Source organism: Saccopteryx leptura, chromosome 1 (assembly GCF_036850995.1).
Source record: "Saccopteryx leptura isolate mSacLep1 chromosome 1, mSacLep1_pri_phased_curated, whole genome shotgun sequence".
NCBI classification, from domain to species: domain Eukaryota; kingdom Metazoa; phylum Chordata; class Mammalia; order Chiroptera; family Emballonuridae; genus Saccopteryx; species Saccopteryx leptura.
Genome location: NC_089503.1, coordinates 251402999 through 251420856, shown reverse-complemented (window position 1 = coordinate 251420856; position 17858 = coordinate 251402999). Strand labels below are relative to the sequence as shown.

General features: G+C 49.4%; 1 protein-coding gene across 5 annotated transcripts in view; it reads left to right on the top strand.

The window, feature by feature from the left end:
• SMARCA4 (SWI/SNF related, matrix associated, actin dependent regulator of chromatin, subfamily a, member 4) overlaps positions 1-17858 on the top strand; it is a 97188-nt gene that overhangs the window by 16229 nt on the left and 63101 nt on the right. For all 5 annotated transcript variants that reach the window (XR_010746643.1, XM_066346040.1, XM_066346033.1 and 2 more), the window contains exons 2-11: positions 6173-6421; positions 8290-8422; positions 9210-9608; positions 9926-10024; positions 10948-11206; positions 12639-12765; positions 13712-13885; positions 15979-16152; positions 17503-17670; positions 17755-17805. Coding sequence is in view for 4 of the 5 variants with exons in the window: in XM_066346040.1 (XP_066202137.1) it covers positions 6200-6421; positions 8290-8422; positions 9210-9608; positions 9926-10024; positions 10948-11206; positions 12639-12765; positions 13712-13885; positions 15979-16152; positions 17503-17670; positions 17755-17805 (1806 nt within the window). In the remaining variant the exon portion in view is untranslated. The remainder of the gene's footprint in view (positions 1-6172; positions 6422-8289; positions 8423-9209; positions 9609-9925; positions 10025-10947; positions 11207-12638; positions 12766-13711; positions 13886-15978; positions 16153-17502; positions 17671-17754; positions 17806-17858) is intronic.

Sequence of the window (17858 nt, the reverse complement as noted above, 5' to 3'; positions counted from 1 at the left end):
CCTGGGAGCACAGTGTCCGTGAACAGGACAAATAAGGATGAATGACTACTGTACCCAACCACATGGATGCCCCTCCCAGATGAGCAAAAGGACATTACTCTGTGATTTTCTTTTCTGATGCAGTTCAGTAACAAATGCAGCTAATCTACAGTGATGGAGTCAGGAGAGAGATCCCACTTGGGAGGGTGGTTTTGACTGGGAAAGGAGCTGAGGGTACTTTCTGGAATGTTGGAAATGCTATATGTCTGATCTAGGATTCATCTAGATGTATACCTATAATCAGAGGACTTTAGATATGCTACAGTTCACTATAGATAAATAAAATAAAAAGCCCCCCTCAGTACTACACTCAGGACCAGAGAGCTGCTCCCAGTTCCATTTTCCTGTTCTCTCCACCATGACAGCACTTGTCCACATATGGCACCAACACCCTAATTGGGCTCCTCAGTGTTCGACAGCCCTACCTGTTGTGCCCCTTGGAATGGTTTTGTATTGTGTCTGTACTTTTTTAGGTCCCATTACTGTCACTCCCCAAATGTATCTGAGCTTTCACTTCAGAAATGAGTTTTCGCCTGACCAGGTGGTGGTGCAGTGGATAGAGCGTCGGACTGGGATGCGGAAGGACCCAGGTTCGAGACCTCGAGGTCGCCAGCTTGAGCGCGGGCTCATCTGGCTTGAGCAAAGAGCTCACCAGCTTAGACCCAAGGTCGCTGGCTCCAGCAGGGGGTTACTCGGTCTGCTGAAGGCCGGCGGTCAAGGCACATGTGAGAAAGCAATCAATGAACAACTAAGAAGTTGCAACGTGCAACGAGAAACTGATGATTGATGCTTCTCATCTCTCTCCGTTCCTGTCTGTCTGTCCCTGTCTATCTCTACCTCTGTAAAAAAAAAAAAAGAAATGAGTTTTCACTTACTGCTTCATTGCAGCCTGAGGTGGCAGTTTCCAAAGCAAAAGTCATCTTATGTATTTATTTTTATTGATTGATTTTAAAAAGAGAGAGGAAGGAGGGGGAGAGAGACATCGATTTGTTCTACTTAGTTGTGCATTTCTCTTTTTTTATGCTAATCTTTTTTAATTAATTATTTATTTTTACAGGGACAGAGAGTGAGTCAGAGAGAGGGATAGATAGGGACAGACAGGAACGGAGAGAGATGAGAAGCATCAATAATCAGTTTTCTGTTGCAACACCTTAGTTGTTCATTGATTGCTTTCTCATATGTGCCTTGACCGTGGGACTACAGCAGACTGACTAACCCTTTGCTCGAGTCAGCGACCTTGGGTCTAAGCTGGTGAGCTTTTTTTTGCTCAAGTCAGATGAACCCGTGCTCAGGCTGGCGACCTCGGGGTCTTGAACCTGGGCCCTTCCGCATCCCAGTCCAACACTCTATCCACTGTGTCACCGCCTGGTCAAGCTTAGTTGTGCATTTCATTGGTTGATTCTTTTTTTTTTTTAAATAATTTTATTTTTTTAATGGGGTGACGTCAATAAATCAGGATACATATATTTAAAGATAACATGTCCAGGTTATCTTGTTCAATTATGTTGCATACCCATCACCCAAAGTCAGATTGTCCTCTGTCACCTTCTATCTAGTTTTCTTTGTGCCTCTCCCCCTCCCCCTTTCCCTCTCCCTCTCCCCCCTCCCCCCCGTAACCACCACACTTTTATCGATGTCTCTTAGTCGCACTTTTATGTCCCGTCATTGGTTGATTCTTATATGGCCCTGACCGAGGATCAAGCCCACAGCCTTGGCATATCAGGACAACAGTCTAACCAACTGAGCCACTCGGCCAGGGCAAAGCAAATACCATTTTAAAATGTGTGTTGTGCCTTGGCCGGTTGGCTCAGTGGTAGAGTGTCGGCCACCGTGTGGAAGTCCTGGGTTTGATTCCTGGTCAGGGCCTATCTGCTTCTCTACCGTTCCTCCCCCTCCTTCCTCTCTCTCTTCCCCTCCTGCAGTCAAGGCTCCATTGGAGCAAAGTTGGCCTGGGTGCTGAGGATGGCTCCTGGCTTCTGCCTCAGGCGCTAGAATGGCTCTGGTTGCAGCAGAGCAACACCCCAGATGGGCAGAGCATCACCCCCTGGTGGGCATGCTGGGTGGATTCCCTGTCAGGCACATGTGGGAATCTCTGACTGCCTTCCTGCTTCCACTTCAGGGAAAAAAATAAAATAAAATAAATACAATGTGTGTTGTGGCCTGGCCTGTGGTGGTGCAGTGAATAAAGCCTCCACCTGAAATGCTGAGGATGCCGATTTGACATACCACAAGACATCAATGAACAACTAAAGTGAAGCAACTATGAGTTGATACTTCTCACTCCCTCGCTCCCGTCTCTCTTCTTCCTGTAAAATCAATAAATAAAATATAAAAAAATAAATTGTTTTAAAGTAATTTTTAAAAATGTGTTATTAAACCCTGTGCTTCTCAAAAATGGACGTCGTATTTGAACATAAAAGTTTAATTTTCTCTAATATCTTTGGTGGCTTCTGTGTTTACCCTTTTTTTTTTAAAGTTAGGTTGATATTTATTTATTTTTTGTGGCAGAGACAGAGTCAGAGAGAGAGAGGGATAGGGACAGACAGACAAGAAGGGAAAGAGATGAGAAGCATCAATTCTTCATCACAGTTCCTTAGTTGTTCATTGATTGATTTCTCATATGTGCCATAAGGGGTCACGCGGGGGCTACAGCAGACCAAGAGACCCCTTGCTTGAGCCAGCAACCTTGGGTCCAAGCTGGTGAGCTTTGCTCAAACCAAATGAGCCCACGCTCAAGCTGGTGACCTCAGGGTCTCGAACCTTGGTCCTCCACATCCCAGTCCAACGCTCTATCCACTGTGCCACCACCTGGTCTGGCTGTTTTTTCCTTGATGAAGGTAGTGCTTCTCAGTGGAGGCAGTTAATTCCTAGAGGTACCATTTGCTTTGATGGGAAGAAGTTCTGATGCTAAGGATAAACTATCTTTAGAAGAACCATCATTCCAAAGGTACTTTCACAGTGTGCTTGTCAGCATGTCTGCGTTTGGGAAGGGCGATGATGTTCCCTAGGTGGCACGAATTCTATTTTGCTGTCAGTGTCAGTTGGTTTGATTTAGAGACCGCCAAGTGAGAAAGAAGCCTGAGCTTATAAATGCTGCAGGATTGCTTAAGGATTTGTAGGACCACTGTTCCTCTTCCCACTTCACTGTAGGCCTGTGACAGCAGGCTCTGTGGGCCTGAGACAGCCTGTGGACACGAAGGGACCAAATAGGAGCCCTGGGGAGCCATCGTCCCTTGCTCAGCTGTGGTTCTGTCAGTGTTGGCTTAGCTTCCTACCTATGAAGTGTGACTGCAGGTACATTCTCCCCATAGATAAATCCCTGGGCCAGAGGTTTCAGACTCCAGAATCGGCATTTTAGCAAAGGACATAAGAGTACAGATTGCTGTTACATGGCAGAGACTGGGGCGGTGTCTCAGGATCAAACAGGATCCTATTTTTGTAGCAGAATGTGTGAATATTCACACAGAGCTATCTCAGGTCAGATTTTGCTTCCAAATGAATTTGTTTTCATATATGTGTATGTATAGATTTTTTTTTCTCTTTTTTTTGTTTCTTTTTATTTTCCAAGTGAGAGGAGGGGAGATAGACCTCCACAGGTGCCCTGACCAGGATTCACCTGGCAATCCCTGTCTGGAGCCAATGCTCTGCCGATCTGGGGCCATGCTTGCAACCAAGCTATTTTTAGCACTTGAGGCATAGACTCCATGGAGCCATCCTCCGTGCCCGGGGCTGATGTTCTAGAACCAATGGAGCCATAGCTGCGTGGGGGAAGAGAAAGAGAAGGGACCAGGGCTGGAGAAGCAGATAGTAGCTTCTTCTGGGTCCCTGACCGAGAATTGAACCTGGGACGTCCACATGCAGGGCTGATGCTCCACCACTGAGGTAACTGGCCAAGGCTCCCATGTATATATATTTCTAAAATTTGATTTTTCCCTGAGCTTGCTGGGTTTGGATTTGTGGAGAAGGGGTTGTGAGCAGACACCTATTCTTTGGCACTCTTGTAAGGTTGAATTAAGGTCCAGCACTGAGTTCCTTGGGTTTTGGAGTAAATCTGTGGCATCTGGGGGTTGGAGTAGCATTTTCTCACACATTGGGGTCTGTTCACAGTCAGGCTCTGATGCTGGCCACTGACATCCCTGCCCGAGTTTCTGATCTTCTCTGTTCTAAGTATTTGGTTATGAAATTGGGACAAAGAAGTGTGGACTTTTGATCTATTATCTACCTCAACTTTTCATTCCAGAGGAATGGAGGGGAAATTACACCTTTTTTTTAAATCAAGAGAATTAAAAATGTTCCCAAACTACTTAACAGGATTTATTTCTTAGAACCAGAAGTACCCAGTAAAGTCTAGGGACAGGATATTCATTGTAAAATCTAAAAAAATTAATAGAGATAAAAACCAGATTTATGACATGCCAGTAGGGGTGGGGCTTTTTAGTAACTCATGATGCACAGAATGAGAGAACGGGGTGGAGCCTCTGGCGTTCATGTTTTGAAGACTTAAATGATAACAATGGTCATAAGGATGATTATATAAAGAAAATCTTGGCCCTGGCCGGTTGGTTCAGTGGTAAAGCGTTGGCCTGGCGCGCAGGAGTCCCGGGTTCGATTCCCGGCCAGGACATACAGGAGAAGCGCCCATCTGCTTCTCCACCCCTCCCCCTCTCCTTCCTCTCTGTCTCTCTCTTCCCCTCCCGCAGCTGAGGCTCCATTGGAGCAAAGTTGGCCCGGGCGCTGAGGATGGCTCTGTGGCCTCTGCCTCAGGCGCTAGAATGGCTCTGATTGTGGCGGAGCTACACCCCAGATGGGCAGAGCATCGCCCCCTGGTGGGCATGCCAGGTCGATCCTGGTTGAGCACATGCGGGAGTCTGTCTGACTGCCTTCCCATTTCCAACTTAAGAAAAATACAAAAAAAAAAGAAAAAAAAAGAAAAGAAAAGAAAAGAAAATCTTGCCTGCAATGTGCTGAGTAATTCCGTTGAGAGAAAGTGTGTGTGTGTACAAGGAATAGTGTAGAAGAAGGGAGACACTGAAGTATTTCAGGGTCCCACAGACAGCACCAGGACAGCTCTCCATCCTGAGAGGGCCCCCCCTGGATGTCTCAGGTTCATCCTCACCACTCTGGAGAGCCCTCATCCCTCTGTCCTCACACACCTCCTCCTGCACCTATCTGGGAAGGGTAAAGAGGGCAAGGTTGCTTCTTCCTCTCTGTAGGACCAGCAGGTACTTACTTCTGTCTCTGGTGACATGCTGGGTGATTTTAAGCTTCTGTACTTTTTTTGTGTTTCCCAGATTTCATCACTGAGACTGTATTACTCCATCATGACGAAAGAGGTTATTAAAGAAAATTCTACCTAAGGCCATATAACTGCATAACAGATTAAGGGTTACCTGAAAATTGAACCCTTATTGTAAAAACCATTTATAAAATTTATCAGCTCATAGTCTTATCTTAGTAAGCATAATTTATCAACATCATTGAATTTTTTTTAGCTTATTTATGGACTTGTTGGTGGCTCTGGGTCATAATTCTGTGTGTCAATTTTTAATTTACAACAATATTCATCAAACTTGATACATTTGATTATCATTCTTGAAGTATTTGAGATATCAAAGTGCCATTATTCATGTAATACTGCTTATTAAATGAACTTACCTTTTTAAAACTTAAATTCACTTATTTTAAAGAAAACTTGGTCTCACTGCCCTAAACGGAAAACTAGTATGACCTGCCACGAATATTTCTGTTGAATTGATGAGGGCCCGGTCAGATGCAGTTGCCGGCAGAGACTTTGAGCCTTCGTTATGCTCTTCTGTTTCGTTAAACTGGAAGGCGAGCAAGCATTAGAGTGGGGTGAAGTGGAATGAGAGTGGCAGTAGGGAAGCAAAGCCCCCCCACCCCCGCCTGCATTCCACCCCTTCTTCAGGAGACTTGCATCTGATTTTGTGTGTCTGATGTGTGACCTCTTTCCAGAAGAATGGAGGGGAAAGGTCTGGGTGACGGGTTTGCATATCAAAGGTGCCAGCTCCCTGTCAGGTGGGTGCTTCTGTCATGACTCTATGGTCTTCCCACAATGCCCTGACCCACCCAGCTGATGACCATGACCCCCAGACTGACCTCGACTTCTTTTTAGCAGGAGACCACTGTCTGCAGTGTGAAGATGTCCACTCCAGACCCACCCCTGGGCGGAACTCCTCGGCCAGGCCCTTCCCCAGGCCCGGGCCCCTCCCCTGGAGCCATGTTGGGCCCTAGCCCTGGTCCCTCCCCTGGCTCTGCCCATAGCATGATGGGGCCCAGCCCGGGGCCTCCCTCAGCAGGACACCCCATCCCAAGCCAGGGACCTGGAGGGTACCCTCAGGACAACATGCACCAGATGCACAAGGTAGGGAGCCCTGAGCCCACTGCCCTAACCGGCTGGCTTCACCTGATCAATGGTGGGAGGTTGAGCCATTCATCTTGGCCCTACTGTGAGCTGATGGTTGTCATTCCACACAACTCCCGATACCCTGTCCCTCTGTCTCCCACATCTGTTGTTCTAGGTGGGAAATGTGGTAACATTACTCCTAAGTTGTCTTTCATTAATGAATAAAAATGTCCCAATCCTGAAAGGATAGTTTAAGGCACATGGACTCCTCCACTTGGGTTGCTCTATGCACCAGTGTAACCCACAGAGCAGGGCAGAGGATGCTGTTTGTCTCCATTTGGTCACCATTTACCTGGCTCGATCAGGGCAGCTTTTCAACACAGGTAGTTTTTCTTTTTTGTGTGTTCCTGGGAGGTGACTGGATGAAACTAGGAACTGTCCTCTTACATGTGTTAGCGTCTGCAGGACAGGGTGACATTTCTTGGCCTCAGGAACCACAGGTAGAAGATGGAGATGGTGCAGCTCTCTGATGAGAGCTCCCTGCTAACCCTCTGGGGTCCCTGCTGGGGCTGTCCATGATTTTGTACTCCCATTTCACTTCACCCTGCCCCCACCTATCAGGTATAGGTGGGTATTCTGCCCATTTTATGAATGAGGAACCAGTCTTAGAGATGGGCACTCTGAGTTGGTGGAAGATTCATCTCATCCCTCTGCTGTTCCCTGCCCTCCCATTTCTTACACATTTCTGTCACCTTTGGTACAGTACGCATCTTGTCACTGCCTTCCTGGGAAGCTGTTGGTGACTACCTCTCCACACACAAATTTAGGTCAGCTTCTCCCCCAGCACAGCCCCCTCTTTCCCTCTCTGCCCATTTCACTTCTTCCACCTGGAACTGTTTTGCAGACATCTGTGAGAGGCCTGCTCTGTGTCCAGCCCATGTCTGGGGCCTAGGAGTCAGGATCTGGCGATAGGACACCCCTATCTGTACAGAGCTCCTGTTGTATGTGGAGAGCAGCCCTCCCAAGAGCTCCTGGCAGCCTCCCGAGGGCCCCTCATGTTCCAGCAGGCACCCTCTCAGCCTCCTCTCACTGGACCCAGACTGTGCTGCAGTTGACTTTGTTGAGTCACTCATTAGACTTGAGTTGCCAAAGAGCAGGAAATTGCATTGACTGGGGTAGCCTAGCACAGTACCATGGAAGGGTCTTGAAAGATGTCCTCTTTTCCAGCCATTTCCGAAGGGAAGTGCTTAGTGTTGAGCATTAGGAGGGAAAATAGGTGTCATCATTCTGCCAAGGTCTGATAGTACCTCTTGGGAGGGACAGACTGATGCTGTAGTAGATAGCCCCCTCCCGCTGCTGGCAGAAGGCCAGTCTCAGATCAGTGAGGACATCTGATGTGTTGTTACCACACTTGTGGGCTGAAGTTTCTGTCTGTGACTCTGATTTACAGTCTCCCAAGGAAGATGGTCCCAGATCTGAAGATTTGTGGTCAAAAAGTCTCTTTATGACAACGAACAGGGAGTCCTAAGTCCTGGCTAAAACTACCCTGACCAGGAGCTGTCACTCATGTCCTTTCCTTGCACAATTTTGGCCCTCTGAAACTGTCTCCCTGCTCTTGCGAGGGGCCCTGGTCTGGTTGTCCCCTTGCCTTTTGACCACTGATCTCCTGGGCAGTCACTCGCCACTGGTTGGCATTATATTATGCATCTGCTTGACACCTAAGTAGCTGTCAGGACCATGTCTTAGACCTAAGCTGCTTGGTCATGTTAGCAATTCAGTAAATGCCATGGTGTTTTCAGTGACATTGAACTCTTGGGCACTGTTTGCGCTGCCCCTACCTCCTGTCCCGCCTTCTGATCCTGCCTTGGGGTTACCCCCTCTTGTAGCCAATGGAGTCCATCCATGAGAAGGGCATGTCGGATGACCCCCGCTACAACCAGATGAAGGGGATGGGGATGCGGACAGGGGGCCACGCAGGGATGGGGCCTCCGCCCAGCCCCATGGACCAGCACTCCCAAGGTATTGTTTTGTTTCCCTTCTTTCCTCATGTTTTTCACCGCTCAGGAGTCCTAGGTCATTTTCCAAATTGGGTCTTCCACAGGTAGACAGGGAGGACCCAAGACGGTGGGAAACCCCACCACAGAGGGCTGTTGAGCTTGGGCTTGGCTGGTGCCCTGCTTGGGCTGCCTGTCTCAGAGCAGCCCCAGGAGAGCAATGCTGCCGGGGACGAACTATGTTTAGGGCCGAGTGCGCGGCAGTGGCTGGGGAGGGCAGGCTCCTCGGGCTCTGGCACCACTCAGAGGTATATTAGAAATGCAGATTCCTGGGCACTGTTCCAGACCAGCTGGTCAGAATCTTGGAAGTGGAACCCAGGCTGTGCTTTAACAAGCATTCCAAGTGACTTTTCCAGAAGTTTGAGAAGTGACAGAGTGGTTGACTTCCTGTCATTAGGGAAGGGAGCTCAGGGGTTCCCCGGGTAACGGAAGTGAGGAGAGTGACCTGGCCAGGGCGAGAGGCAGGAGGGCAGTCCCAGAGAAAGCCTACATCTGTGTAACCTCTCAGTATGAACCACCAGCAACTTACTAGAATGTGGGCCAAACAAAACCAAGCACACCGGCTGCTGGTTAGGCTGCCAGTGTGTGCCCTCTGGGTGCCTCAGTTTTGAATCACAAGACTGAAGAAGTCTGGCCATCCCATGTCTCAGGGTTGTTGCCATTGTAAGCGTGGTAGAAAGGTTACTGTCTTTGCCTTAAAAATCACTAGATGTGTACTGCCGAGTGACCTCTCAAATTTGCATTTCCTGCAGGTTACCCCTCACCACTGGGTAGCTCTGAGCACGCCTCTAGTCCGGTTCCAGCCAGTGGCCCATCCTCGGGCCCACAAATGTCATCCGGGCCAGGAGGGGCCACGCTGGATGGTGCTGACCCCCAGGCTTTGGGACAACAGAACCGGGGCCCAACACCATTTAACCAGAACCAACTGCATCAGCTCAGAGCTCAGATCATGGCCTACAAGATGCTAGCCAGGGGGCAGCCTCTGCCCGACCACCTGCAGATGGCGGTACAGGGCAAGCGGCCAATGCCTGGTATGCAGCAGCAGGTGCCAACACTACCTCCACCCTCTGTGTCTGCAACAGGACCTGGCCCTGGCCCTGGCCCTGGCCCTGGCCCAGGACCAGCACCTCCAAATTACAGCAGGCCCCACGGTAAGGCCTGCCAGCCCTCAGGGGAGGAAGGGGTCTCAGCAAACTGACCATGTGGGGGCAGCAGTGTCAGACCTGGGCTCTGCTGCCCACAGGTTTCCCGCTTAGGGCTGGCACAGCGCCTGGTACTCAGGGCAGTCAGGCAGGCAGGCAAGGCTGCTGTCAGGATAGATGATCATTCTCCAGCACCCCTTCTCCCCCTTGAAGCCCACATAGAAGGGCTTGTTGAGTGTGTCCCCTGGAGACAGGGCTGCCTGCTGGGGTGGGTACAGGATGAACACAAAAGACATTTTATCTTGTTTGTTTCTCCCTGTGTGTAGGTATGGGAGGGCCCAACATGCCCCCCCCAGGACCTTCAGGTGTACCCCCTGGGATGCCGGGCCAACCCCCTGGAGGGCCTCCCAAGCCCTGGCCTGAAGGTGAGTTCCCTCTGCCTTGGTGACAGGTCTGTGCCCTGACTCCTCTCATGAGCTTACTTTGTACAGATCCTGAGATGAGCGTGGCCAGCGAAGGAGAGCCAAGGGTAGGTCCTTGCTTCTTCCTGCTGTCTTCTTAGTGTCTTACCTGTCCCTGGTTATATTCTAAAGGCTTGGGTTGTTTTCACTCCATGATTCATACCCACCTCTGTCCTGTGGGTCATGAAGATTCTGGGGTCTCTTTAAACTGATTACAAGAAGAAAAGGAAATGAATGAAGACCCCCCAGGACTCCATTGAGAGGCCATGGGGATGCACAGCCACAGACACACCCTTCAGGATGTGGTGCCTCCAAACCAGGAGGTCACAGCTGTCCCTGCTTTCCTCCTGGGATGCCCCCAACACTGAGGGAGGATGACAGGGTGGCTTGGGTTCTGTTTCTTCACCCTGTGCAGCCTCTCTTCCTTCTGTCAAATGTTATCAGCAAGTATCTGAGGGTCACTTCTGTTGGGTGGAAGCAGGAGACAAAATGGACTAATTTCTTCTCCTCTTAGAGCTTAAAGGTTAGTGATCAATGTGGACAAGCTTATCACTTAAATCAGACTTCTGCTGAACCCTGGTAGATGGAAATGGGGAAAATTTTTCCCAGGGAGACTGAATTCAGGGCCAGCACTTGGGTCAGTGCAGGATGTCAGGGATGGGCATTTAGGCCAAGATCTGGAAAAGGCTTGAGCCTTAAGGCTAGAGAGAAGAGACCCCTGAGTGAGAAGCTGTCTGCCATGCTCGTTCAGTGAGAGGTGGGGAGATGGGGCGTGTGGCCTGCAGTTTGTCTCTCCCTGGGACAGTGAGCACCAAGCAGGCTTCTGACTTCTACTTGGAATTGACCTGGAGCTCAACACTATACCCCTGCGGCTTGACTTTCCCCAGGACCCATGGCGAACGCTGCTGCCCCCACGAGTACACCTCAGAAACTGATTCCCCCTCAGCCTACGGGCCGTCCCTCACCCGCGCCTCCCGCTGTCCCACCCGCTGCCTCTCCTGTGATGCCACCCCAGACGCAGTCGCCAGGGCAGCCAGCCCAGCCTGCCCCCATGGTACCGCTGCACCAGAAGCAGAGCCGCATCACCCCCATCCAGAAACCCCGGGGCCTGGACCCTGTGGAGATTCTGCAGGAGCGGGAGTACAGGTGAGGGCGCTGCCACTTCAGGCCACCCCAACCCAGTCAGCCCTGACACACGATGGTGTGGTTCACACTTCCAAAGGCCAACAGGGTATGCAACCAGAAATCAATCACCTTCTGCCTTGTCTCCAGGCTCCTAGTTCCCCAGTTGGCATGTGTCCTTCCATGAAAATTCTGTGCCTATGGAAGCAAACAGATACAGGTAGCTCTACTGTTCATGGTGTGTGTACTGCTCCTCCTGTAGAAACACATTGTAGGAATCATCCCCTACCCATCCAAAAGGAGCTTTTCTTTTTTCTGGTTTCACAGCATTGTTCCTGGAGATGGCACATCATTTATTCAGCCAGTGCCCTGGCTGAATGGACCGTAGGTTATTTCTAATCTGGATTAAGACAATGCCATAGTAAGTACAAGGTGTGGCAAACGAAGGTTTACAGTTGTTTATGTGGGAAATAATACAATAACAAATAATAATAGAATAATAAATTGTTTTACATACAACTCAAAACCTATTTTTGCCCCACCCTATACACTTGTTTGTTTGTTTCTTATTTCATACATCTACACGTGTGTCAGAATAAATCCCTAAAAGGGGCATTGCTTGGATACAGGGGATGCACACAGGAGAATTTCTTAGATTCTGCAAAACTGACCCCCACGGAGATTGTACAGATATATAGCATGTTGGAATGAAAGTACTTGTTTCTCCTTGCCAACACCATATATCCAGCTTTGGTTCTTCAGCACTCAAAGGAAACCCTGCAAGCTCTGCAGTGGAGCCTTCTCATGTGTCACTAGTTGCTTACTGCTCCACCAAGGCCTCCAGGATGCCAGGCGCCATTTGGGATGCCTGACACATGGTAGGTCTGTGATGCTGCTTGGGGCACCTGAGATTCGCTCCCTGAGCACTTTGCATTTCCTGTTTCCCCATTGCATTTATAACTTCTTCTGGACAGGCCTCCCTTGGTCAGTGTAAATCCATGAGGGGGGAGGCTGTGCCTCATTCAGTGTATATTCTCAGATCCCTCAGTAAATCTTCGCCTAGTGACCAGCTCTAGAGTATATGCCACCTGTGTCATGGCTTGGCACGCCAGCCTCGGCAGCCAGGTGCCTCCCCTCCAGCTCCATCTGGACAGCTTGAGGATGACCTGTCCGGATATCTTCACGTTCTTCTGCTTTTCCCTCCTGTCTGTTCCCATAGCCTCACCATCCAGCAGCTGAAATGCCTAAGTCAGCTGCCCTGCCTGGTTTCCTGTTTGCTCTACCTGTGTGTTGTGGCTGGCATCCTTTTCTGAGCCATCTCCTGGCTCATGAGCAGCATCTTCCTCCCTCAAAGGATGGATTCATCTGAGGCTTCAGCTTTAAAGAAAAGGCATAAGTTGGCTCCTTGTAAGCAGTCTTCTCATTGCCTGTTCATTTTTCTGTCTTTGCACCTCAGGCTGCAGGCTCGCATCGCTCACCGAATTCAGGAACTTGAAAACCTACCTGGGTCGCTGGCTGGGGATTTACGAACCAAAGCAACGATTGAGCTTAAGGCCCTCAGGCTGCTTAACTTCCAGAGGCAGGTGGGTGCAGGTGTAGGCTGGGAGCTTTAGGAAAAGGGCCCTTTCTTTTTTTTTTTTTTGTATTTTTCTGAAGCTGGAAATGGGGAGGCATACGCCCAACCGGGATCCTCCCGGCATGCCCACCAGGGGGCGATGCTCTGCCCATCTTGGGGCTTGTTCTGCCGCAATCAGAGCCATTCTAGCGCCTGAGGCAGAGGCCACAGAGCCATCCTCAGCGCCGGGGCAAACTTTGCTCCAGTGGAGCCTTAGCTGTGGGAGGGGAAGAGAGAGACAGAGAGGAAGGAGAGGGGGAAGGGTGGAGAAGCAGATGGGCACTTCTCCTGTGTGCCCTGGCCGGGAATCGAACCCGGGACTCCTGCACGCCAGGCTGACACTCTACCACTGAGCCACCCGGCCAGGGCCAAAAAGGGTCCTTTCTGACAGTGTTGATGCTTAGTTTCAAATAATTGCTTGCTGGGCAATTTTTAAATATTCCTCAACCATTGAAAGCAGCTGTGCTCACCCACACTGTTAGCTCACTGTGCCCTCCTTCCTCTCCATGACCTGCACAGCAGTCACACATTGGGTATTATTCCTGGTATGAGTAAGTGCGGGTCTTCCCTAAGGTGGCAGTTACCAGTTTAAAGTTACCTCTATATCTGAGGGTGCTGTACTTTTGAATGATTCGTAAGAAATATTTTGTGTGTGGTTCAGAGAGGGCAGAGCTGGAGACCTGCAGGTATAAGAGGACCTCCTGCTGGGTGTCTGGAAGCAACTGTCGCCTGACCTGTGCTTGCCCTACCCCTGGGCCCTTTTCAGACATCCTCCACACACATGCATTTGTGCTTAGGGCATTTAGCAAGGACCCTTCTGGAGGCAGCAGTGTTCTGCCTAGCTTGCACTGTGTAATTGTGCATTTTGTGTGGACATGATCAAGGTGTGCCCATGTTTCTCTTCCTTCCTGAAGCTGCGGCAGGAAGTGGTGGTGTGCATGAGGAGGGACACAGCCCTCGAGACGGCCCTAAATGCCAAGGCCTACAAGCGCAGCAAGCGGCAGTCCCTGCGTGAGGCCCGCATCACCGAGAAGCTGGAGAAGCAGCAGAAGATCGAGCAAGAGCGCAAGCGCCGGCAGAAGCACCAGGTGCGTGCGCAGCAGCTGTGCAGCTTACCTTGCTGCCCACCTGTACATTGGGGTCCTTGCAGCTCGCACATCGTTGTGTCTTGTTTCATGTCAAAAAGTTTCTCTTTTCTGGGTTTTTTGTTGTTGTTGTTGTTGTTGTTGTTGTTTTACAGGGACAGAGAGAGAGTCAGAGAGAGGGATAGATAGGGACAGATAGGAACGGAGAGAGATGAGAAGCATCAATCATCAGTTTCTCGATTGGTTGCTTTCTCATATGTGCCTTGACCACGGGCCTTCAGCAGACCGAGTAACCCCTTGCTTGAGCCAACGACCTTGGGTCCAAGCTGGTGAGCTTTTTGCTCAAACCAGATGAGCCCGCGCTCAAGCTGGCAACCTCGAGGTCTCGAACCTGGGTCCTCCGCATCCCAGTCTGACACTCTATCCACTGCACCACCGCCTGCTCAGGCATCTTTTCTGTTTATGATAAGAGTATTATAGGCACTAAGAACACATTATTGGACAAAACTGAGTGGTAGGGGAAGATGTGCCATAGTCCCCAGGGCATAGAACACGTTGGGAGGTGATAGGATGTAAGGAAACACGATGCAGCGATGGGGAGCAGTTGACACAGAGCGGTTGGGGGAGTTTGTTCTGAGGACGTGAGACTGAACACCTCCTCTGAACTAAGGGAGTGGGTGCCCCATGAATATGTGGGCAAAGAGCTTTCCAGGTAGCCAAGGAGGTGCTGACGCCCTGGGGCTGATAGGTGCTGTGTGTTCTTTGTAAAGCAAGTATCCCTGTGGAGCCAGAGTGGAGCAAGGGGGAAGGTGGAAGGAGGTGAGGACAGGGAGGGGACAACTGGAGTGCAGGGCCTGTGTGCCAAGGGGACAAATTGGACTATTACTCTGAGTGAGGTAGGAGCCATGGCATCTCCTGAGCAGAATAGGAACTGATTTAAGTTAGATTTTTACAAGATCAGTCAAGGAGACCAAAATCTCAAGTAGGATTTGGGATGATTCGTTTATTTATTGTTCACTCATTATATTTTCTGAAGTTTTCTTCCAGTTAATACCTATTACTGGTATACTTTAAAATAACAGCCATCAGTACTTAGTATAGACCACTCTTTACATTTTGGTATATATATCATTTCAGCCTCATTCTGTATACAGGTAGTAATCAAGCACTAGGATAGGCATTCTTGTTCTTGAATTTTTTGGCCAGTCTTTGCTAATCTTTTTCTTCCTTCCCCTCCCTCCCTCCCTCCCTCCCCCCCCCCTTCTTTCTTTCTTTTTATTAATTTTACAGTAGGGTGTTGGGGGAAGTGAGAAGTATCAACCCACAATTTTTTCACTTTAGTTGTTCATTGCTTGCTTTTAGTATGTGCTTTGATTGGGCAAGCCCAGGGTTTTGACCTGGTGACCTCAGCGTTCTAGGTCAGTGTTTTGTCCACTGCATGACCACAGGTCAGGCTATTAAAAAAAAAATCCCTAGAGTGGAATAACTTGGTTGGAGGGCGGGAAGCACTAATGTTCATGCCAGCTTGTCTTAGCAGGGTTGATTGTCTGTTGTATACAAAGGAGGGCCTTTCCAATCACAGTCCTCAGCACTGAGACTTTTTTTAAATTAAGTGAGAGAGATGGGGGAGAGAGAGAGAGAGAGAGAGAGGGACAGACAGACAGATAGGTAGGGAGAGAGATGAGAAGCATTAACTCATAGTTGTGGCACTTTCATTTGTTCATTGATTGCTTTCTCATACCTCCCTTAAAGGGGTTCCCTTGCTTAAGCCAGTGACCTTAGGCTTCAAGCCAGTGACCATGAGGTCATGTCTATGATCCCATGCTCAAGCTGGTCAACCTTGGGGTTTCGAACCTGGGTCCTCAGCATCCTAGGTCGATGCTCTATCCACTGTGCCACCTCCTGATCAGGCCCCCTAGCATTGAATTTTATCCTGAACACAAAGAATATGAACCTCCCTCATAGGCAAACAGTGTTGCAATATTGTTTATGTCCTCTTGCTTTTAAATAAGCTGCCTTTGATGTTTTGTCTCTCTCAGGAAAGTGTTATAGTGACTCCTGTTGAGTAAGCAGTCTTGACTTGTGTGTCCCTGTAGGAATACCTCAACAGCATTCTTCAGCATGCCAAGGATTTCAAAGAATATCACCGATCGGTCACAGGCAAAATTCAGAAACTCACAAAGGCAGTGGCCACGTACCATGCCAACACAGAGCGGGAACAGAAGAAGGAAAATGAAAGAATTGAGAAGGAGAGAATGCGGAGGCTCATGGTAAAATTCTGCATTTGTAACTGCCTAGCCCTTTGTGTGTACACTGCGTATGGCAGGGACCAGGAATCCATCACCCTGTGTTACGCTGAGGCATTTGCTGCTCAGAATTAGAGGTAGAGAAAGAAAGGGCTTGGGTCAAAGAACTGGCCTCAGACCTTTGCCTGGTCACATCAACCATTACAGAGACTGCATGACTGTGGCCTGTTAGCTGGCTGCTTGTGTCCTCCAGAAAATGTAGGTGGCAGCCCCTTCTGGCTGTGAGCCACCAATGGTGTGATCTGGATCCCCCTTCCCCCCACTCTTTGTTTTTGACCATTTATTTCTGGATGATTCTCTAATTGGGCAAATACTGACAGGTATTACTGGGGCCATAGTAGTAGTAAAGAGAAATACATGGCCCCTGCCCTCCTGGGGCTCCTGCTAGCCCTAGAGAGATAGATGCCCAAGTGAAACAAACAGCTTTGGGTGGTGGAAAGTACACTGAGGAGAATGAAGCAGGACATGGATGGGATTAACAGGGTGGGCATGACCCACGAATGCAGAAATCTGGAGAAAGTGCCTCCTAGGGGTAGAGGAACCAAGGTCAAGGGCCCGAGGTGGGAAAAAGCCAATTACAGTGGTACTTTGAGATACGAATTTAATTAGTTCTGTAACTGAGCTCGTAAGTCAGTCAACTCGTATATCAATCTGCTGATACTGGACCTGTGCGCCAACGCGCCAACTAGCGGCAGCTCTTCCCGAATCATGACTCGTATCGGAATTTCACTTGGATCTTGAACAAAAAGAATGGACTGAGTCACAGCTCAGATTTTAAAAAAAATTTGTATGTTGGTCTGTTTGTATCTCAAGGTAACACTGTACAAAGCACAGCAAATGGCCCTTGGATCAAAAGGATGTTTCAGAGGAGTGAAGTTCTAGTCCCAAGGGTGGGTCACATGGGGCCCTGCAGGCCATGAGAAGGGCTTTCGATTTAATGCTGAACATGATGGGGAGTCACAGAGGCAATAAGCTGGGGAGTGATGTGATCTGATTTATTCTTAGAAAGCCAGGAGGGGCTTGCTACAGAGGGTCTGTGGATGAGCTATTCTTGGACCAGGTAGAGAAAAGGGTTTGGATGTGGGCATGTTTGAGAAGAGAGGGGACAGGACTTGATACTGGCCTTTATAAACAGCTTTGGGCAGGACCAGGTCTGTCCAGCAGGTACCTTCAGGGCCTGCCTCTGGGTAGGAGTCGGGAAAATACTGCAGGGAGAGGCAGTAGTTATGCAAAAGGCCTACGTACAGGACAGCACTGGGTGCTGATGGACAAGCATGTCTCCTAAACAAACCCTGTAACCGCACGCTTTTGCAGGCGGAAGATGAGGAAGGTTACCGGAAGCTCATCGACCAGAAGAAGGACAAGCGCCTGGCCTACCTCTTGCAGCAGACAGATGAGTATGTGGCTAACCTCACAGAGCTGGTGCGGCAGCACAAGGCTGCCCAGGTAGCCAAGGAGAAAAAGAAGAAGAAGAAAAAGAAGGTACACTGGGGACTGGAGTAGTTCTCTTGGTGTGTGTTACCTCAGTCTCCCCATCAGGGCATGACTGTCTCTCTCTACTTCCAGAAGGCAGAAAATGCAGAAGGACAGACGCCTGCAATAGGACCTGATGGTGAGGTGAGGAACCAGGGATTTCTTTTCATGAAAATGTCAACCCAGCCCTGGAGCTT